This window comes from Lynx canadensis, chromosome F2 (assembly GCF_007474595.2).
Source record: "Lynx canadensis isolate LIC74 chromosome F2, mLynCan4.pri.v2, whole genome shotgun sequence".
Classification (NCBI taxonomy): domain Eukaryota; kingdom Metazoa; phylum Chordata; class Mammalia; order Carnivora; family Felidae; genus Lynx; species Lynx canadensis.
In genome coordinates this window covers 79,028,159-79,051,268 of record NC_044320.2, presented here as the reverse complement: position 1 = coordinate 79,051,268, position 23,110 = coordinate 79,028,159, and the positions used below count along the sequence as shown (strand labels likewise).

The window sequence follows — 23,110 nt, the reverse complement described above, 5'->3', positions numbered from 1 at the left end:
TCATACAACGTGGCTAAAAAACTGCTTTTCTTTAGCAGAGGACATCAGGAAAAGATGAAGCCCAAGAATGCTTTCATCTTCTTTGCAAACACCTCCTTGTGGATCCCTCCTTTCTCCCAGATGAGAGAGGCGTCACACGTAAGAAACACTAAATTTTACCTCCAGCAGATTTCATGGCAGAATATAACATGTCAAATACTGTTAACGAATACACTTGGATTCTCAGTGTTTTATGGTTCCCTGGAATAAACAAAATCACTAAGGAAGAAACACTTGTGTCATCACACTTGTGTGGCCTAGAAAACATATAGAAGAATACACACACACAAAGACACACGCACACACACATACAAAACTGAAAACAGCATTCGCATTTGGACCGCAGGAATGGAATACAAAGGTTTATATATCCTTGGGAAATATTTGAAATTTTTATTGTGTGCAATATGAACTTTTAAAAATGAAACATTTAAAAAACATAGTGAAATAAATGAAATGCAGTAAAATGAAGAAAGAAGAAAGGTAATCTGCATTATAACCATATCTGTAAGGGGGACTGAATATTTTCCAATTGTCGACTGACGGACAAGCTTTAAAATTCCCGTGTTCCATTTTAAATGATAATTTGATGCTGTTATTTTGATATTTGCTTATGGTTAATGAGCCAAACATTGACCAGGTGGCATCCATGTTAACATGTGGCCAGGGTATAAAAAAATAACACGAGATACCATGCAGGTCTTGCTTCAACTTGAAGGAAAGGATACAATGACAAATGAACATGACGAGAAGCCTCCACTCTTAGCTGTGTTACTGTCATTTGCAATACGCTTGCTGTGGTTGTTTCAGAGGGACAAATTACACTTCCATGAGGTTTGGCTTCATTTCACTTTGTTGGGTTTGGAAAGGCCACCAAATGTCAAGCTTTTGGGACCTGCTACGTTTTGCCTTTCGAAACGTTAAGTAGAAATTACTTTGGATTTCAAAAGGCATCAAATGTCAAACCTTTAGGACATACTACGTTTTGCCCGTAAACTGTTTCATAGAAGTTATTTGGGATCTTGGGAGGGGATCACCAGCACATTTTTAAAATAATGATGTGCATCATCAAACTCCAAAAACATCTTTCTTCACTCATAATACTAAAACCATGAGGATATTTTGACTAAAATGAGTCCTGCACTTCACACAATGCTTCTAAATACTGGGAGATGATGCCTGTTGTTAAATGTCTATTTTGCAACTGGGTATCAGTAGAGTTACCACCCTAAGAGCCTCCCTGGGCAGGACACTACATGAAGTCTCTCCTCAAAGGTTCTAGAACAAGAATTTCTTAAAGAAATCTACCAACAACTGTAACCAACCCCTACATATGGGTGCACAATATTTTAAAAGCATTGATTATAAGAAACTCACCTAACTTACTAAACATCCAATTCTGAGTATAGCTAAACCTGTTCTCTATTGGGCTGTATTTTTTAATTTTTATTTTTTATATTGGGTTGTATTTGAGATGCTATACAGAGTGCCAAAATTAGAAGAAATCTCATAGCACGACCTTTCGTTTAAGCCGCAGGCATTTCCCATTTTTCTGACAGTAAATTCAGATTTGAATTGTTCCCAAGTTGCTCAGACTTGGAAAATTTCAATTTCGACACCTCACACGTGACCAGAATGGCACAAGGGAAAGGCGGGTATTGTGCCACGCTCCTTTGAAGGCTCGTTCGCTTCACAGTGTTTGTATTTCCCAGCCAAATGCACAACATAGCAAGCTCCCCCAAATTATACTTTCCCCGACTTCCCCCTAATGTTCTACAAGTTAGAGCCTCGTGACGGTTAAGGGAAGTGCGTTTCCAGCAAAATCTGGCCATTATCTAGGTTCTAGGCGCAAAAGACAGAGTGCAATAGGAAAGCAGCATCACGCGTTGTGCCGAAGCTATCGCAAAAATCTTTCCAGGTGTTTTCTCTGAGTGCAAAACGTATCCTCTCAAAATTCCTGGAGATCATAAAATCTCTCTGAATTTTGACATGAGAGCTTTTCCACAATCCTCAGATCTAAAAACAAACAAACAAACAAACAAAAAAAAACAATGCCGCATGATATTCTTTTCATTTCCATGTACGGCAGATAAAACTGGTGGCTTTCAATACGAAATCCTTCTTACAATAAAATAATTCCTATGTACTTTATAGACTTGAATTTTTGCATTACTTCACGGTACATTAGAAGATGGAAAGACAAAAGATCTCCCGTGTGTCGGAGAGTTAAATGAACTACTTTGTCAGTGACTTCTGCGCCTGGAGTGTGACTCCGGGTGAAAAGTACTGAAGTCCGACGTGCCTGTCTTTTCCTGAGAAATTCCCCCACTCAGGGCTCAAGAGCGATGACACTGGTTAGCGTTTCTCCGGGGAATCGGCCGGGTCTCCGCAAACCGGACAGCAGGTTCCTTTCACCGACTCCAGACGGGGGCACGCAGCCAGGGGACAAGTCTCCACCACGCAGGTGACCTGGCCACTCTGAAAGGCAACATTCAAAGCTTATGTCCATGTTTCTGACAGTGGCGTGACCTTTTTAAAAGTTTCTGCTGATACGCACTCTGATTGGCTCTCTCAATGTCACGAAAACTTACCCACGGTATGAGCTCATTTTTACACGTAACCCTGCCTGATGCCTTATTTCTAAACGTGCAGCATGAAAGGCGAGGCTGGAAGTTCTGGCTTATAAAATGCTACCTCCCAAACCGCAGGGCACGGGGTGTGACCTACACGAGGAAGCTCGTGGGTTTTCATTGTGGGGCGAGGCCGCAGCGATCGGCATCAGCTCTGTTCAAAAACTCAACTCGAGAAACACTGAGCTGCTCCCTTCTGGTGGATCCCAGGAGACATGTTTTAACACTTAACCAAGTGCTTTCAGGCAACACCACCATCGCGAGCCCGACTGGAGAACAAGGAGATGAACTCGAGCCCCATTTCTGCCTCTGTCTACTCGTGTGACCTCGGGAAAAGCCCACTAAACACCCGGAGCATCAGCTCCCTCCATCATCAGTGAAAATGCGAAAAGCCCACATGGTGTCCAACAAGTGCTCCTTAGGGAGCGGCCGTAGTTACATCGATAACCAGAAGCCTCGAGAACTCACATCAGTAGCTTGACCTTGAAAACAGGCCTCAAATCTACTCACGAGAGAGACCGTAGTCCCTCTCTTGAATTCTACAGCTACGTCTCAAGTGGCAGGCTAGCAGGAGTAAAACAGGAGGAGGAAGATGGAGAAACTTCTGGCAACGCATACCTTACACGTACAGCGAATGCAGTCGTCCTTCATCCAGTGTTCCTGGTCTCTCCTCTGAATCCCTTCATCATCCGTGCATCCCGCCTGCCTGAGGCGTGCCTCCAGCTTGTTTATCTGACAGAGGAGGCGAAGGAAAGGAAGTGGGAATTGAAACAGTGGCAACAAAGCAGATAACTAACACGGTGTGATGAAATGCTCTATCGTGTGAGCACACACCTAGAGGGCGAACGAAACTTCAAAGCCAACATAATTTTTCTTCACTTTTTTTTTTTTTTTACCCCAAACTTACTGAATCTCAGTCATCCAGGGTCGAAGCTAATAATTCCCTAGATGTGGCAAAATATTGAAGACGGATCTGATATCTGACACGGGTAAGTTACAAAAGAATAGGATTAGAATCAAATGAGTGAAATTAGATATTTGAGAGAAATCTTCTCGGTAGTCACTCATCTTAATTCAACAAGTCAAGAGTTTATTTTCTTGTACTCAGGTGATCATAAACAGCATTCCTTGAACAAATGTTTATTAGATTTCAAAGATAAAACAATCCAGGGTGTCCAGGAGCTTAAGATTTGGTAGAACGGCGGGTCAATAAGTCACAGTTAGATAATGAGGGTACGTACATCAGTGGGAAAGCAGATGGCAACCCTCTCTCGGTTCTCCCTCAGGGAATAAGGGAGGCCTCACGTGGGGAAAAGCATTTGAGCTGTAAGCGGACATGTGACAAAATCATTCAGAACGAGCAGGGAAAAGGCGTTTCGGACAAAAGGGAAAACGTCTGACCAAAGCATGGGGACCACAAACAGGTCAGTATCTCGGGAATATAAATTGCTGTGGAAGGGTAAAAGGCACAGGGGGAGTGTTGAGGGAGTCAAGGCAGCCATAAAATCAGGACCTTAAGAGTCTGATGAATTAATTTAGATACTACAGTCTCTGGACAATGGGGGAAGAATCACAGTGATCACTGTAAGGACATTATGAAGGCAGACCAGTGAGGGCAGAGGAGAGCCACATGGGCTCAGCTGGGAAAGGGAGAAGTGAGAGTGGGAAACGCCACCGGGCAGGTGGAGCTCGCTGGTGGGCCTGGGGGGAGGGAAGAGAGAAAGATGCAAGACTGCGAAGTGCCAGGTTTCACAAGGCCCCTAAACGATGGTGACATTCGCCAAGATACATTCTAGAGAACGCATTACGAAAGAGTAATGGTCCACAGAGAAATTAAAGATGCTTAATTAAGAGGAATTTTAGAAAGGATGAAAATAATATAGTTTTCCAAAAGAAGAGGCTAAGTCCAAGAGCACTGAATGACTTAGGAAGGTTGCAGCTGCACTGCTATGGGCTGAACAGTGTCCCCCAAAAGTCGTATGTTGGAGCTCTAACCCCCAATACCTCAGAATGTGACTGTATTTGGAGACAAAATCCTTAAGGAAGTAATTAACTTAATGGGGCACCTGGGTGGCTCAGTTGGTTAAGCACCCGCCTCTTGGTTTTGACTCAGGTGATGATCTCACGGTTCGTAGGTTTGAGCCCCATGTCGGGCTCCGTGCTGATGGTGCGGAGCCTGCTTGGGACTCACTCTCCTTCTCTCTCGGCCCCTCCCCAGCTCAGGGCTCGCTCACGCTCTCTCTCTCTCTCTCTCTAAAAATAAATAAATAAACTTAAAAAAAAATTTTAAGTAATTAACTTAGAATGTGGTCATGGAGATGGGGCCTCACCCAGTGACTGGTGTCCTTCTGAGAAGTGTAGATTAGGGTCCAGACACCCAGTGACAAGTTCGTGTGAAGAGGAAAACCAAGGAGAGAGACCTCAAGAGAAACCAATTCTGTCAGCACCTTAGTCCGGGACTTCCAGCCTCCAGAACTCTGAGAAATAAATTTCTGTCGTAAAGCCACCTAGCCTGCGGTGTTTGTGACTTCTGTGCTAGCAAACTCATATGAGCATCATTAGCACTAGATCCTATATTCTCAAAAGACCTTTCTAGTGTGTGTCTAAGAAGCATTATGTTTTTCTCCTCTAGTGAACGTTCCTTTCAGATTCTCTGAACTCTGTTATTTGGTGGGAAATTATAAAACAATTTCAAAGACTTGACCATTGTTCTTTATATGTGACAGAAACTGCTGTGCCCCAGAAAAATTTGGATACAAACAAGAGACCAAATTAGATGTCCTGAAGACGTAAAAGCAATGATTTGTTTTTAAATGGTTATTGAGCACCTGCTATATGTCAGCTAGTCCTAGGGAAGACTACAATGATAAACATTCCTGGGTTTCTCTTCTTAAGGAGTCTGCAGTATAGTAAGGGAGAGAGGATTTGTGCAAAAATAAGTATGCTACGAGCCCATATGTTGTGTGTCCTAAGAGCATACACACAATGGCATGGGATTTCAAGGAAAAACAATTATTTCTAGGGAAATGGAGTAGAAAAGGGAGTAATCAGGGAAGAATTTACAATTTAAATGGTACTTGTGCTAGGCCTTGAATAAAGATGGCATTTGGCTATGGGAGTATTTATGTATATGAGCATGTGGGCAAGGGGACAGTACATTTCAGCTAGAGGGAAAATATGTGAATGAAGTTAATAAGAGGGGAGGGTGAACAGTGAGATTTTAACCTTGGGGGAAAGAAAAACATAAAATGTGAAAAAAGTTATTTGGAAATTAGATTTAAAAATGGGTTAGGACTACATTTTAAAGAGCCAAGAATACTCATGAACTTGGCATTCATGAAGGAAACAAAAAGTCTTGATGTAAAAATAATAAATACATACATACATACATAAATAAATAAATAAATAAATAAATAAATAAAATTGATCATGTAAAATATTTGACCACATTTGGGTTGAAGTAGGACAGCAGGATGGGCCTTTGGGGGTAATGTATTATTATAGTGGCTACACTTGGGAAGTGACATCCATTGTTCGTTAATTTATTCATTACCCAATAGGATTATTAAGTATGCAGTATATGCCAGCTAAACACTGATGAACTAAAAGGCTAAATCTACGGCTTCATGTAAGCAGTGAGAATGGAGACGATTGTAGGATAAATTAAAAATTATGATGGAGGCAGGAATGATAGGGTTTTACAATGACCAGATGTGGACTGAATTAGTCTTTGCCTGAGCAGGATCATGGGTGAATGAAAATCATAAAAATCTCTAGAGATGTTAGTGATTATGGTCTAGAAGACTAAGACAAAAAACAAAAACAACAATACTTTTATTTCTAAAAATACTGAGAACATGAAAACATTAGTAATGTTGAATGAGTCCAAAACAAAAAAAAAAAAAAAAAAAAAAAGGAGAGGCAATTCTAAGGTATGAAAAAGATATTTAGGTGACAATTTCTATCCTCAAGGAGAAAAGTATAGAAAAGCAAAATAGACAAATGACAGCAACACATCCATTGTAAATTCCTGGAGCTCAGGGGAATAAAGTATTTTCAAATGACAAAGAAACTATTTAAGGGAAACAGTCTGAGAACTATGTACCATAAATATAAGAGATATAATGCACGATGAAATTTTGTTCTGGACTTAATTATAAAGTCTTGAGAATAAGAGGCTGTTTGGTGGGAAGTCAAAAAACATGCTGGACCATAACTTTCTTTTGCCTGTTTTCCCATGTGCTTATTGCTAGTGTACTGAAATACAATTTATTTTTGTATGTTTATCTTGCATATATTCTATCCTACGACGTTGGTGGACTTATTAATTCTTGGAATAGTTTGGTAGATTTCTTGAAATTTTCTAAGACCTCTTAGAAAATCATCTTAAAATAGTTTTCTTTCTTTCTTTCCGATCGGTAGACCTTTTCCTTTTCTTGCCTTATTACACTGGCAAGGACTCCCACCACTGTGATTAATAAGAATGGTGACAACGGGCATCCTTATGTATTGGCAATTCTAGAAGGAAAGCATTCAATCATTCACCATTTAGCCTACTACATTACAGTGGGTTACACTGATTGATTTTGAGCATTAAGCCAGTCTTGTATTCCTCAAATAAACTCCACTTAATTATGTTGTATAATTCTTTTCATGTATTGCTATATTTTATTTGCCAATATGTTATTAAAAGTTGTTGCATCCATATTCCTGAGGGATATTGGTCTGTGGTTTCTGTCTTTATATTGCTTTTGTCTAGTTTTTGGTATCAGATTAATACTATTTTCAAAAAATGAAAAGTATTCCTTCCTCTGCTATTGCTGGAAAATTACTGTTAATTTTTCTTTAAAAATTGGTAGACTTCTCCAGTGAAGCCATCTGCACATAAGAATTTGGGAAAGAGATTTTTTCAATTAATAATTCAATTTCCTTGGCAGCTATAAAGCTATTCAAATAATCTATTTCATATTGGGTGAATTGTGGTAGTTTGTGTTTTTCAAGGAATTAGTCCACTTGATCTAAGTTTTCAAATTTAGGTGTGAAGATTTTTCCTTCTTTTTGCTCTGAATTTATTTAGTTGTTACTTTTCTAGGTTCTTGAGATAAAAATTTACATTGATTTGAGAGACACTTCCTCTTTTCTATTGTCTGTATTTGGGGCTACAAATTTCCCTCTCTGTGCTACTTTATGTTAATTTATGCTCCATTCTCATTCAGTTCGTTGTATTTTTTTTATTTCCCCTTGACACTTCCTCTTTGATTCATGGACTCTTCAAAAGTGTGTTGCTTCCTTTCCAAATATTTGGTCACTGTCCTGTTGCTTTTCTCTTACTTCTAGTTTTACTGTGCTGTGTTCAGAAGGCAAGCTCTCTATGACCTGAATTCTTTAAAATTTATTAATGTTTCTATTATAATCCAGAATAAAGTCTGTTTTGGTCCTGGAGATGGGCACTTGAAAAGAGGGAGTGTTCTGTTATGTCAGAGCGAGTATGCTATACAAATGATCCTACTGTTTGAAGACATTTTTGCATTCTTCCGAAACTTACTGACTTTTCCTTTTAGATGTTCTCTGTATCATTGAGAAAGGAGTGTTAAAGTTTTGAACTAAGCAGATTTGTCTATTTCTCTTTTCAGTTTTATTAGTTTTTGCTCCATATATTTCAAATATTCTCCAGTTCTCTTAACTAGTGCATGTATGCTTAAGACTTGTCTTCTTTGCGGTTGGTTCTTTTATCATTATAGAATATCCCTTTCTGTCCTTGGTAATCTTTCCTCTGAGATCTCTTTTCTCCAAAATTAACTTAGCTACTCCTGCTTTATTTTGATTCATGTTTGTATAATATATATTTTCCACCATTTTACATTCAACCTTCCGATATTGTTACCTTGGAAGTTAGTTTCTTGTAGACAGCTTAGAGTTAGGTTATGCTTTTTATTTATTTTTAGTTTTTTTTAATTTTTTTAAGGTTTATTTATTTTTGAGACAGAGAGAGACAAAGCATGAACGGGGGAGGGTCAGAGAGAGCGGGAGACACAGAATCTGAAGCAGGCTCCAGGCTCTGAGCTGTCAGCGCAGAGCCCGACGCGGGGCTCGAACTCGCAGGCCGCGAGATCATGACCTGAGCCCAAGTCAGCCGCTCAACCGACTGAGCCACCCAGGCGCCCCAGGTTATGCTTTTTAAATAGTTTGTTAATATCTGTCTTTCAATCGGGATATTTAGAATATTTACATCTAATAAAAGTATTGCTCTGTTAGGGCTTAAATGTACCAATTTAGTATTTGTTTTGCTTTCTACTTATGGTTTCTGTTTTTCAGTTCCCTGTGTTCTTTTCCTTGAATTCCTGGTGGCTGCTTTAAAATCCCTCTCATATCATTGTAGTATCTCTGTCACTTGAGCGTTGGATTCCACTGTCTTTTTTTTTTTTTTTTTTTTTCTCTCATTCCATTTGAGATCTTCCTGGTTCTTGGCACGATGAATCACTTTCTATTGAATGTGGACATCTTGAGTGTTATGGTATGAGAACTCTGGCTCTCATTTAAACCTTCTGCTGCGGGTGTTTTCCTCTGAAACTGTTCCAGCAGGAGAAGGAGGGCACCACACCGTTGCGGCCGTGTGCGAGCAGAAGTCTACGTTCCCCACTTGGTTTCTGCTGATGCCCAAGGGAGTACTCTTCCTTAATACTGTATGGAGTTGAGAGTCTTGGCTCTCCGTTGGGCCTCCACTCATACCTCACTAGCTGGGAAAGGTAGGTACGCTTTTTGACTATTCCTCACCCATCCTCCACGAACACCACCAGGTGGGGAAAGGAAACAGTGATCTCATTACCAGTGGGAAGCAGTGGAGGGTCCTAAGTGTCCAAGAGGCCTCCTCTGGCACCACCCCAGTGGGGAAGGAGAGGGGTGCCTCACCGCTACTGGGTAAGAGCGGAAGTGCCCACAGTCTCCACTGCTTTTGATGGTAGCCACCTACAAGGGATGCAAGTCCCTGTTTCCTACTTGGCCTCCTAGGACAGTAGCCTCACCGGGGATGTCAGGATGCCTCAATACAGCTGGAGTGGGTGGGAGTCTGGGCTCCTCACCGAGGAGCACTGCTGACAGTGGGTGGACTCACAGTTGTCTGTTTTGTTTAGCTGGGGTAGGGTGGTTACAGCCTGCGAGTTTTCTCTAACACTAGGCCGCCCATTTCCTGGTCTTTTGCCTAGAGAGAGTGAGGTTTCGTTGGGCCTTTCTTTCCTTCTACCTATTGTCGTTTCGAAGTTGCCAGACTATTCAGCTCCAAACTGGGTTACGTGAGGAAAAAACAAAAACACTGAAACCCGGGAAACATTACGTTGTTCCTTGGGGCCCACGGTCACTAGCCAGAAAACTTTCTTTTCTCCACCATTCTGAGTCTTCCTTTGTTGGTTTAAATGTGATGTTTAGGGCTTTTAGTCGTACATTTCAAGGAACAGACGGCACGGATCAGCTCCTTTAAAGACACAAAGTGTCGGGGCGCCTGGGTGGCGCAGTCGGTTGGGCGTCCGACTTCGGCCAGGTCACGATCTCGCGGTCCGTGGGTTCGAGCCCCGCGTCGGGCTCTGGGCTGGCGGCTCCGAGCCTGGAGCCTGCTTCGGATTCTGTGTCTCCCTCTCTCTCTGCCCCTCCCCCACTCATGCTCGGTGTCTGTCTCAAGAGTAAATAGGGGCGCCTGGGTGGCGCAGTCGGTTGGGCGTCCGACTTCGGCCAGGTCGCGATCTCGCGGTCCGTGGGTTCGAGCCCCGCGTCGGGCTCTGGGCTGATGGCTCGGAGCCTGGAGCCTGTTTCCGATTCCGTGTCTCCCTCTCTCTCTGCCCCTCCCCCGTTCATGCTCTGTCTCTCTCTGTCCCAAAAATAAATAAACGTTGAAAAAAAAAAAAAATTAAAAAAAAAAAAAAGACACAAAGTGTCAAAACTCACACAAGAAATAGATGTCCTGAACAGCCTGTATCTATTAAAAAATTAAATCAGTAATTTAAAAACCTCCCAACAAAGAAAGCGCCAGGCCGAGATGGAATCCCTGGTGACTTACACGGAAAGGAGAAATAAATATGAGCAGTACTTCGCAACCCCTTCCAGAACATAGAAGCCAATAGAATACTTAAAGCCAAAGCCAGATTAAGAACTAGGAGAACAGAAAGCTACCAACCAGTACCTCTCATGCACGGGGGTGGTTAAATTTGCAACAACACAGCAGATTTAATCTAACAACGTATAACAACACTTATGTATCATAATCACGTGTGATTCATTCCTGGGAGACAAGGCTTTTAACATCCAAAACCAGTTAGTGGAATCTATGATATCAACAGACTAAAAAAAAAAATCATATGTTTATGATACCAGTAACAAAAAAAGACTTGACAAAATCCAACACTTACTCATGATAAAAACTCTCAGTAACTCATAACAGTGAGGAATTCTCACAAGTTGATTTTAGAAAGCTACAAAAATCATCATATTCAATGATGAGATTCAGGGTGCTGTTCACCTAAGACGGGAACTCATTTCTCACCAGTCCTATTCAAACTTTTACCAGAAGTCCTAGTAAATCATCTTATATTTCTTTATCTTACATTTACTATCTTACGGCATTAGTCATAATGAAATAATAAAAAAATAAATAGGGGCGCCCGGGTGGCTCAGTCGGTTGAGTGTCCGACTTCAGCTCAGGTCATGATCTCACGGTTTGTGGGTTTGAGCCCCGCATCGGGCTCTGTGCTGACAGCTCAGAGCCTGGAGCCTCCTTCAGATTGTGTCTCCTTCTCTCTCTGTCCCCCCTCCACTCATGCTCTGTCTCTCTGTCTCTCAAAAATGAATAAAGGTTAAAAAAAAAAATATATATATATATATATATATATAAAGGAAAAAAATAAATAAATGGTATATAGATGGAAAGATATAAAATTGCCTTTATTCACAGATGACAGAATCGTCTATGTTGAAAACCCCAAGGAATTTAGAAAACCTCTCTCCTTCGGTGTTTTTAGTACATTCACAAAACTGTGCAATCATCAGCACAATCGAATTTTAAAACACTGCATTACATCAAAATGAAACACTGTCTGCATCAGCATTCAACCTCCATTTCCCTCTCCACTCCCGGAGCCACTAGCTTTACTTCTTATATGTATAGATTTGTTTTGTTTACAAATCTATAGATTTGTTTACAAGCCTTACAGCTTTGGACAGCTTGTGTATCGTGTGGTATGTGACATTTGCTGACAGGTCTGTTTTACTTAGCATAACGTTTTTATTTTTTTATTTTTTTTTCATGTTTTATTTATTTTTGACACAGAGAGAGATAGAGCATGAACGGGGGAGGGGCAGAGAGAGAGGGAGACACAGAATCTGAAGCAGGCTCCAGGCTCTGAGCGGTCAGCACAGAGCCTGACGCAGGGCTCGAACTCACGGACTGTGAGATCATGACCTGAGCCGAAGTCAGACGCTTGACCGACAGAGCCACCCAGGCGCCCCGCGTAATGTTTTTAAAGGCTCCTCAGTGTTGTTGCATGTATCAGTACTCGATTCCTTTCTACAGCCAAGTAAATATTACATCGCATCGCACCACATTCTGTTTGATCAGTTGATAAATATTTGGGTTATCTTCACTTTTGGAATAACACTACTCCGAATACTCATATACAAGTTCACGTGTGGATCTATGTTTCCATTTCTCACAGATAGGTACCTAGGAGAAGCTGAGAATTTTCTAAATCTTCAAGTTCTAGTTGCTTTTTGCTTAACATTTCCTTTTGCAATTTCTCTTTCTCCTTTTGCATTTTCCTATAAGCAGGAAGGTTAAGTCAGAACATTCCTTCAATACTTTGCTTAGAAATCTCCTCAGCTAGATATCCAGGGTCATCGCTCACAGGTTAGAGTTCCACAAAACAGTAGACATAAATTACCTAAGTTCTTTGCTACTTGTAACAAGGATCATCTATCCTTCCGTGTCCAATTCCATGTTCCTTACTTCCATGGGGGATCTTACCAGAAGTACTTTTAGGGGCGCCTGGGTGGCGCAGTCGGTTAAGCGTCCGACTTCAGCCAGGTCACGATCTCGCGGTCCGTGAGTTCGAGCCCCGCGTCAGGCTCCGGGCTGATGGCTCGGAGTCTGGAGCCTGTTTCCGATTCTGTGTCTCCCTCTCACTCTGCCCCTCCCCCGTTCATGCTCTGTCTCTCTCTGTCCCAAAAATAAATAAACATTGAAAAAAAAATATATAAAAAAAAAAAAGAAGTACTTTTAACATCAGACTCACCTCATGTCATTTTTCTTATTCTTGATTACCTACTCTCCAGCCATACTTGACATCTTTCTGTTCCTTATGTATGTCACAACCTCCTTTAGCTTTCATCGTTTCACTTTCCATGGTTTGTTACATTAGTTAATGTTACATTGGTAACATTACCTGTCCCTTAATTCAATAGAAGACTCTGGAGTATCTTTGATTCCTTTCTTTCACTCATCCTCATACACTTGTTCAATAAAGTGATGGATCTGGGTTTTCTGGAACAGTTATAATTTATGCTTTTCTTCCCCAGGCTAAATTATTATTATTTTTGCCCCCATTGAACTCATGAAAAGACTCACTTTGGCTTAATAAATTGCAATGGTCAATCTATTGCTCTGTATATCTCTCTTCATACCCGTTGGACTGTTTGTTTAAACGAATTTGAATTCAGACCAAGAATTTTGTCTTTGTGACCACAAGGTGTGTTTCTACCTTCACATTCCATCCTTCCCACCACCCAATTACCAAGTTAGAGCGAAATGTACGATCTTGCCTAAATATGGGCCATGGATTACCTATCATTAACTTATCATCAACTGCACCTTTCCACAGATGTCAGGAGAAATCTAGACAACCATACCCCAATCTCTTTCCGTGTATGGTTCTGGGTTAGTCCTACCCATGAGAGGCGCTCACGTAGGATTGGGAAGGAGAGCAGTATTATTCTCAAGCATGGTTGTTAACAGGTACACAGGCTGACCTCGAGGCTTCTGCAAAATTGCTGAGATTCACTGTGGCTTCCAGGCAAACTCCTGTGGACCAAATAGCTTCCCGCACCTGATTCTATGACTTCTGTTCCTCTCACTTTTCCAAACAGTTGTGAAAACCTCTGACTTCTTGTATGAAAATCCAATATTTCTTGGAACAACTAGAGGAGTTTCTGTTATTTTCCCTGAGACCTGACTTATACAATACATCCCCTTGGGTAATAAAATAAGCTTACAGTTTACATTTAATTTCAGAATTTCATCTTTCTATTGAAAAAAACCATAACAAGAAATAACAAACCATCAGAAACTATCAGAAAATAAAATTCCCTCTAAAATGTCATAAAACTGATGTGCTATTCCAAATGATTTTAAGTAAACACATGCAAATAGTTCAGTGAGATCGGTGCATCTCCCCTGTGCTATTCGTCAATACTCAAAATTAGGCACTTTTTGAGTTGTGTCATAAGGTCTGAGATCTGACTGTGTACGATACAATTTCTGAAAAGTGACAGAAAAATAAGTTGCCTGTCATGATTATGTAATTCTGTGAAAATTGAGTTCCATATAGTAAAACAGGTAGACTCCATTTTTTCTCACCTTGTGGCCCTGGAAATTGCATCAAAATATACAGGACATTTTCTTTTCTACAAGCAAAAGCTATATCTGCAAGATGAATTCCTAGCCTGTAATGTTTCAAGTAAATTCTAGCTCTGGCTAATGATGTCACAACGACAGAGGTATAAACACCATGAACCTCAACCATAAAATAATAAATACCTATATGATAGGGTCCTAGAAAAGGAGAAAATATACCCATTATACTAAAGCGTTGTGGGAAAAAGCATCTACCATATGAAGACCACGGTTCAATTTTATTATGTCTTGACGTTTATACCAAAATATAGTATATGCTTATCTTATCAATTTTAAATATTAAATGCAACCTTGTCTACCTTACTTAACTTGAATAGAACTTGAAATAAGTGGTTTAAGACCTGATTTGGATGGCTTGGATTTCCTTTTAAAAATCTGATGGGCTTGAGTCTGACATATGTCTTATGATACTCTATATTCATTCAACATGATACCAGGGATCTGAGATTTTGTCCCCAAGTTTCAACTATTCTTTATAAAGTACTTACTGTGACACCAATTTGAAAACCTCGCTCAGAGTTTACTTTTAATTAAAGGTATACTTTTTTAAATATCATCTCATTATTTATTATATACAACCACCTCCCCGACCAGACACCCTCCACGGCCAAGTAAATCAGGCACTATCAAAAACTGAAATAATTAAATGTTCTGAGTGTAGCTTTGGCTCTAATTATCTCTGCAATGATCAGAATCATATTTAAAAGGCAAATATAATCCGCCATAATCCACCCATTACAATGCAGCTAGAATACCACGGAATTTGCAGACCACTTTCATTACTTTGATTCTATCATGGTTAAGGGATCAACATCAACGCATATCTTTTCTAGACATTCCAAAGTCACCTGATAAATGTAAACGACAAACAACGGAAACCGTCAAGACTGACGCTATCTCACAGCCCCGTAGACTTTCTAGGGTTAGAAAGTAAAGGTCGAAACCCTTCGCTAATAATGAAGGTTGGAATCTTTTATCATAGACAAGGGACAGGTCTCAAGAACAACAATAATCTCCTGTGTGATGAGTACCACTATGGACTACTGTTTCCGTATCCTGTTTAATCTACTTCTTCATTGTCTTCAATTTGACCAAGAAAAATACACACGACTTTATCGGGATGCCCACTTCTCATACATCAAAGGGTTTGAGTTTTGTTTTTTATTTATTTACAGGATATACTGCATCCGTGTTGACGGGCAACAGAAAAGCCACAAAGTTGCACACGCCGCGTCGTCAGAAATGTCTGTCTTTAGCTAAGAGGCTCACTTTCACCATTTCAACATTGAAACTCAGGTCTTTGTACGGTAATGACAGGTTCGTAGCAAATCCTAAGGGCTTCTCCTATCTGAAAACACGGCTTGCCCTCAGCACTCCTGTCTTCTTCCTGTCCACCTGTGAGTGCCTACTGCTCTGGTCCTAGGTGTAGCTGTAGACGCTCCTGAGAGCCACCCAGGAAATGGGTTCCATTTATCTGTGTTCCATCCTCAACTCTTCTCCTTGTCCAGTCTCCTTTACACGATCTGCATTGATTTCCCAATGCTGGTATTACGTCACACTTGTTTCTTTATCCCATTTTTTACCTGTGAAGATTTTGTTAGGCGTCATTCAGCGCGCACGCAGCTCTGTGCACCACTGCAACGTCTTCCCATCTGTGGAAGGGAAACCTTGGACTTCTAGAAGAGCTCTCAGGACCTTTCAACTGCCTCTTCCAGCCTTGTCCGGTCCTAACACACCCTTTGTATTCCTGATAGCTCTGACACTCTTTGCTTTACAACAAAAAGACTGCTTTTCAACAAGCACAGGAAAACCCTGGATGGCGAGTAACCTGTTCTGTGAGTGTTCCACCAGAAGAGCAAACACTTCTAATAAATTTTAACGCGATAAACGAGCGATGTCTTGCAACACGAGGAGTACGTGATGCCGAATGTCACATGATCACAACCGGGCCCATGGTTCTTCTTGCTGGCTCGCCAGCTCTCTCTCTCTCTCTCACTGCGGGATTTTGGGGGATCATCACCCATGCTTGGAAAGTTCAATCTCAGGCCGCGGCGTTTGTCAGTAATCAGTGATTTTTCAGAACGTTGGGAGGTGCCCACAACTGGCATTAGTATGTTTTTTGTCACTTCAAAGGACCTATGGACAGTCCTTTGATTTTCCGTACGAGAGTAAGCTTAGGAATGCTCTGCTTCATCCTAGGTCAGGCTGACTCTTCAGTCAGACCCTTCCCTCTGCTGCCTGATTGTCAGTTACATTAAGTACAGTATAGGACAGGAGTTGATTAATACTGTACTATAGTCAACATTCGTGTGAGCGTTTACAATGGCCCATCAGTGATAGTGAAAGTCGTCCCATGCAATAGCCCTCCTTTCTCTTGTCTCCCTCACACCAGCCATGAAGGTTTTCAAAGGTAAGCGCAGGTTAAGTTATTTTTCTTTACGTTTTGTATTTTCTTTATTATTTTGCGCTATATTGCAGTATTGTAATCATTTCTATGTGAATATTTTTGGGTTGTGGAATGAATCATCTGAGTTTCTATTACTTCTTATGGGGACATTCGCTTTGATATACAAGTGCTTTGGATCACAAACACGTTTCCAGAACGAATTATGCTGGCAAACCAAGGTTTTACTGTACTGTGTGTCAGGCACAGAGAAGCCAGCGGTGAGACCGTCCCAGCTATTAAGAAATTTACAATGGAGTGGAAGAGCAGAGCAAATTAACAGGGAAAAACACCTTTTCTGGATAGATTTAGAGATAATGTGCGACCGCAGAGTGTTATTGGACACGTAGCAGGGCCAGCTACTGTAGTCTTAGGGTATCTGGGATGCTTCTAATCACTATAAGACATATCAAAGGTGTAATTATCACCAACAACGTGTAGGTAAAATTGGACTGAAACGTTGCTTATGGATTCTACCTGTGTCTGCAAATCCCGTAAAAGAGGTTTATGAAAAAAAGAATTTCCTACATAAATAAATGGACTAGTCTACCTTCTGCAGCCCAGTGCTAAGGACTCTGTCCCGCCATTATAATTTATCTCTTCTACGACACGTGAGCTCACTGCAAATGAAAGAGAGGTTCCCAGACTCAGTGATGTCCCAGGGTCCTAGGTCACCTCAACCAGGCCAAGATAGAATAACCTGAACCTTTACGAATAACCTTCTAGAAACAATGCTTCACATCTCTCAGATTTATGTTCAGACTCAGACTGGACCCGTGACCGGACAAGTGGGCGTTCTGGTCACAAGGACGGGCACTGATGGGTAGGTAGAGCACTGATGCGGACCGTGGCTGCGGCCAGCCCCTCAGGGGGGCACACACAGCAAACAGGTAATCTCCCATTTCTATGCGAGATGATATGTTTATGTTCACATGCAACAGTAATACACTGAGAGGGTTACTGTTCGCAAAGTGCCCCTGCCATATAATCTCATATGATTCTCATTACATTCCTGAAAGTCCAGAGGCCGGACACTTGCTCTGAGTGGTTACATAAATTGCCCAGGTCACACAACTCGTAAAATCGTAAAATCGGAAGTTCCTGGCAGCAGACCCTGGGTTCTTCTCACACCCCCCCGCAGTGCTTTCTGCCTCAAGGCGCTGACGAACAAAGGAAAGCATATACTAAAGCCAGTAACACTGAAGTCAAAGGAACAGCCAACATGGCACCGTGCCTTGAAAGAGACCGGACTCCATGTCTGAATAAAACCGTCGAGTTGCCATGTCTAATCAAGCCAAATCTCTCATGGGTTCCTTCCCAAGTTTTAGGAAAAGTGAAATAAACCATGAGCCAGGACAACCGAGAAAATAAGCAAAAGTGCGGAGGCATGTGGAAATTTCATTTTCAACAATCACTTTTTCAGGAAAGGAAAGCCAGACAAAGCAGTAATCCCTAAGAGGCTTGCTTGACTCCATTTCAAAAAAAAAAAAAAAAAAAAAAAAAAAAAAATTATGAGAAAAGTACGCGTTGTGCCTGTTACAAATTATCTACATCCACAGAGATGAAGAGAGAATCAAACACAACTATTTAGGGATGCACTGAGCAGGAACAGAGCCCCCGACACAGGAACCCTTGCGTGCGGAACACATCGGCATTTAGTAGACAGGATGTGGGTTTTACCCAAGTCCTCCTTCCCTGAATTCAACTATTACAAGGAAGCTCTCCACATATATAATAACCCCGTTTTATTATCCCGGTATTGTGCTATATACTTCCAGAGTTATTGGTCAGATTTTTTTTAATCCATTTATTCCAATCTATACAATAAGGGCGTATTATTTGGGCGTGGGAACATACCTGTTCTCTGAGAGCTTTGATGGTTTTTTGAATTTCTGCTGCAAAATTGCTGAAATCTTGGGCAAACTCTGTTTTTGCCAGAAACGTCACATTTCTACCATCTTCAACTACGGACAAGTGATCTTGTTGCCTGTGTGTACAAGAAGCAAACAAAACGCTGAAAAATAAAAGTTGCATGATAAAAAAAAAATCACCAAGTATTCCTCAGGCATTGGAATGTACACGGCATTGTCACTGCTGCTCTGTGTGACCATCAAAAGAAAAAGATGTGACTGGAATTAGAAATTAAAGTTAAATGGCACTTAAGGAGACAATCCAGAGTGTCACATCTGCTTCACATAGTTTACTTAAAATGATAAGGAAATGTTTCTTAGGAAATAAAGGGAATGCCATGAAGTATTACCTATCTATTTGACATATTATTTAGATCTCAAATTATGTCTTTTGCTAAAAATTGTTCATTTCATTTCACAGTGAAAGAGCAGTGACAAATTAAATATTATATATTATATAGCACCCAGGTGGGAAAGTTCCTTGCTCTATTATAAACTCATGGCAAGAACTAAATTAAGATAAGAATACTAGTCTGACAAAAATCTAATCTTAAACCAGATGCAAAATAGCTCAGTATTGTCGATAATAAAAGGAAATAAAAATTCTCGGGCTGAATTTAAAAGATAATTCCTGGAGCTCAACTGAAGTTCTCAAAAGACAGAGGTAAATAATGAGGTTAGAAAACTGAAATGAAAGTTCCACCCACCTATGATTATGCTATCTTGTTAAAAATATTTATATATAAATTTGATTTACTTGACATGCTATGTCAAGTTTTCTTTTTTTTTCCAAATTTCGTTAAAAGTTGTTCCTTGTGAAGAAGTCGTTGTAACTTTCCAAACTGTTCCCCTTTGTTCTGCTTGATGTCTGTCCTCTATTGTTGAGTAAGAAAATGGCTTGCCAGACATGTCCTATGAGCTTGTAAAACAATTCCTAAACCAAGGACATGTCACAGAGTTTTCATCAGAGGGAGAGAAGTTAGAAAAAGGTAGCACTGGAAAAGAACAGGAGTTACCACTGCCAGTTATGCTCAGTCACTAGATCAACTCTATGTCCCTTAAGACACTGACTTAGAGGTGCCACGAATCAATAGGGACCATACACCAGCTTTTACTATGATGCTGTGTTCAAATCAATTCAAGGGCACAAGTGTCGATATGGATGATATTAATGACAATGGATAATTTGAATTAAAATTATCTGAGATTTTTGTCTTCGTAGTGCTCTCTCCTGTAAATCATCAGCGTCTAACCAGAGGGATTTAACCACAAAGAAGTCTGCATGATTGTCTAAAGGCATCACCAAGATCTAACTCGTTGAATGCAGGAACGTGGGGAATAGCTGATATCGGCAAGACCGGATTTTACACAATCGGATGGTGTTTACAATGGAACAAGGATGTGTGTGTGGGGGGGGGGGGGGGGTCATGTGACCGGCATTACACTACACAGATGTGGGGGTGCTTTCCAGCAAGGAGGCTGCTCACATTCTCTCAGAAAAGACTGGGTGACCAGCGAGCAGGAAATACAACATTTGTACGAGGAAGACAGAGAAGAAAGTAATGGCTTCTGCCTGGAGTAGGGGGTGTGGGTGAGTCACCGAGGCTAAATAAAGCAGACTGTAGTTCTTTACCCATTTCAGGGACCCTGCAGTTCTGATTGTTCTGCCCCGGAGGCCACATCATCACCTCAATCAAGGCACCCAGCGGTGCTAAGAGATACTTGAAATAGCCTTGTTTTTCAGATGAGAATACTGTAGCTTAGAAGGTTGTTAACATGTCCATATTATACAGCTATTAAATTGCACAGCTAGATGCAAATCAGGATTTGTAGAAACAAAATTTAAAAGTCCTTTCTTAACCACACATTTTAGGCCTGATTAGATTTGTTTCAGGCAATGTGGAAGGAGAGAAAACAGAGCCAGACACAGGGCTGGATCTCATGACCTGAGCCGAAATCATGGGCCAGATGCTTCACGACTAAGTCACCCAAGTGCCCCACTACATTGTCAATTCTTATTAGGAGCATGAAATTCAGCATAGAGTTTGTGATGAAAGAACAGTAATATTTGTCAAGTTAAAGTGATGCGAACTCATGAACAGTGTGTTGAAGTGAGGGAGGGTAAATGCAAGAAAGACGAATGTGCGGAGAAAAGCACGAGTGAAGTCATAGCCTGCGTGCTCTGTGCACGGCGATCGAGGGGATCTGGCCCTGTAGGAGCCGGTCAGCAAACTCGGCCGGGTTTCCCCTGGAACGCCCCCCCCCCACCTTCCGTCATACGAATGTCTTGTGCCCGAGCAGCACAGAACCACCTACGATGGGTCACTGAAGTACGTCGCTACAGGACAAAACAAAGCTGCTATTATCTTTTTATTGTCACGTCAACGATAACTCCCAATTGCAAAGTGTGTGAGCGTAAAATACGGGAAGACTGGCAGGAGGCTGAAATTGAAATCGTCCAACCTGTAGCCGAGTGACAAAAGGCCGCATGTGAGCGCAACTTCGACAAGGTCACCATCATCTTAAGAGTGTGGATATTATCATACATTCAGTTATCACCTCCAAACAAGTGAAATGAATCTTTTCGAAGGACCTGGATGTGGCCGTGGGGGGGGAGGGGGCAGAAGGCAGGTACTGGCTGTGCTGTCCTTGCCACATACGTGTGGACGTGACCGTCAGAGCCACATCCCCATTGACATCTTGTAAGAAAAGAAAACCCGCCTGCAAATATGTGGGCCAACATCTATTTCCAAGTTTCTCTGGTGAAGCATGTCATGGAGGAGAGTGAATTACAAAGCAAATGAAATGCTAAGTTACGTAACGGCCCAGTGACTGTTTTCTGCCACTTAAATTATTTACAGATGGTTCTCACTGGGGCTCTAGCTCCTGGTCAGCGGTCTAATTACCTTGCAAGAAGGGGCCCCAGGAACATATGGAATAGGTTTCCTTCCTTAGCCTGGAATTAAAGCCCTTTCTTTCTCTGCCTCCATCTCCTTTTATAGAACATTCTTCCGGAATGCTCTTTATCCCTAAGCACTGAACACACCTGCTCGTTCAGACACGCCAGCCTTACCACTCTCCAAACACACACCTCACTTTTCTTTGCTCCCATGACTACGCTCACTGTTCTTCCACACTGGTGATCCCTAAACCTTCATCAAAACCTTAGCCGCTTTCTCAAGATACTACCTCTGCCTAGGCTAAAGGCCCAGAAGAACTAACTACACCTTGTTCTGAACCACACGGCATCCGAATTCGATTTCGTATCAGTACCTGCACGAGCGCTTTGGTTCAATGAGTTACTATTTGCGTAGTATTTAAAAGAATGTTCGGCATATAGTGAGCACTGGAACAGCATTTGCTATCCTGGCTCTTATGGAATGCCTATAAAACGCCACATCCCACATTCTGCCTTCTGCCCCCTCCCCCCCCACGGCCACATCCAGGTCCTTCGAACACAGACGTATTCCCAACATTAACAATCCCAGAAAGTACTGCCCATTTTACAGTCGAGGAAGCGGAGATTCTGAAATTTTACATGACTTGGAATTATGCAGTGGAAACGCCATGAACCTGTGCCAGAAACTGAAGCCTTTACCCGTCTCTCTCATCAGATGACCCTGCCTCCCCTCCTAGACGGCAAATCTTACAAGACAGTAAGTAAATCTTACTTCACAAATTCCCACTTTAATTGAAGACAGGAACTTCAATGATGTACTTTGAATTTGGCTGAATTATAATACTTAGGAGGCTGCTACGAAGGACAAAGTTATTAGTGTGTGGTAACAACGTACCCCTCCTAGGGGGCTGTGAATCACAAAGGTTCTGTTTGTTTGTTGTTTTGGGTAATTTAATTACACAAGCATCTACTGATATTTACTCAGTGAAAAGGAGCTACTTGAATATATCCTGTTTCCGTGTTCAGAAGCTTCTGAGACAATGTGAGGAGAAACGTAAAGAAGTAACCATAGATGAAGCTCGTATATAAGTGTCACAAGACAAGTCCTAACAAATTTCAAAGTAACAAGATAGACATTTCCCGATTTCCCAAGAGTTCAAAAATATCCCATCTTGGTCACAAATTAAACCTTCCTTGCAACCGACTGTACATGAACTAAACTCAACTTGATAAACATTATTGCTTTTCTTACAAACAATATGCTGAGTTTCCTATTTTCAAAAAGAATTTAAAACACAGCAATATCCATAATGCGATTTAAGGAATCGAAAATAACACTCACGATGTGCAATGTTCTGTACTTTGTTGAGAAGCATTTACTGCCAAGCCTGCCCTGGATATGATGTTCACAGCGAAAAGGGACCCATATTTATCACAAAATTTATTTATTTGTCCATCTTCGTGTAAGTTATCCTGCATGTAAATGAGTCGACTGTGGTTCCTATAAAACCCCTCAAA

The 23,110-nt window shown here is 41.3% G+C and overlaps 1 protein-coding gene across 1 annotated transcript in view; it reads right to left on the bottom strand.

The window, feature by feature from the left end:
- Positions 1-478: 478 nt before the first annotated feature.
- PXDNL (peroxidasin like) overlaps positions 479-23,110 on the bottom strand; it is a 266,765-nt gene continuing 244,133 nt past the window's right edge. Inside the window, 3 exon segments of the mRNA XM_032591901.1 lie at positions 479-2,517; positions 3,288-3,401; positions 18,641-18,770. Of these exon segments, the coding sequence (XP_032447792.1) occupies positions 2,395-2,517; positions 3,288-3,401; positions 18,641-18,770 (367 nt within the window). The 3' untranslated portion in view covers positions 479-2,394.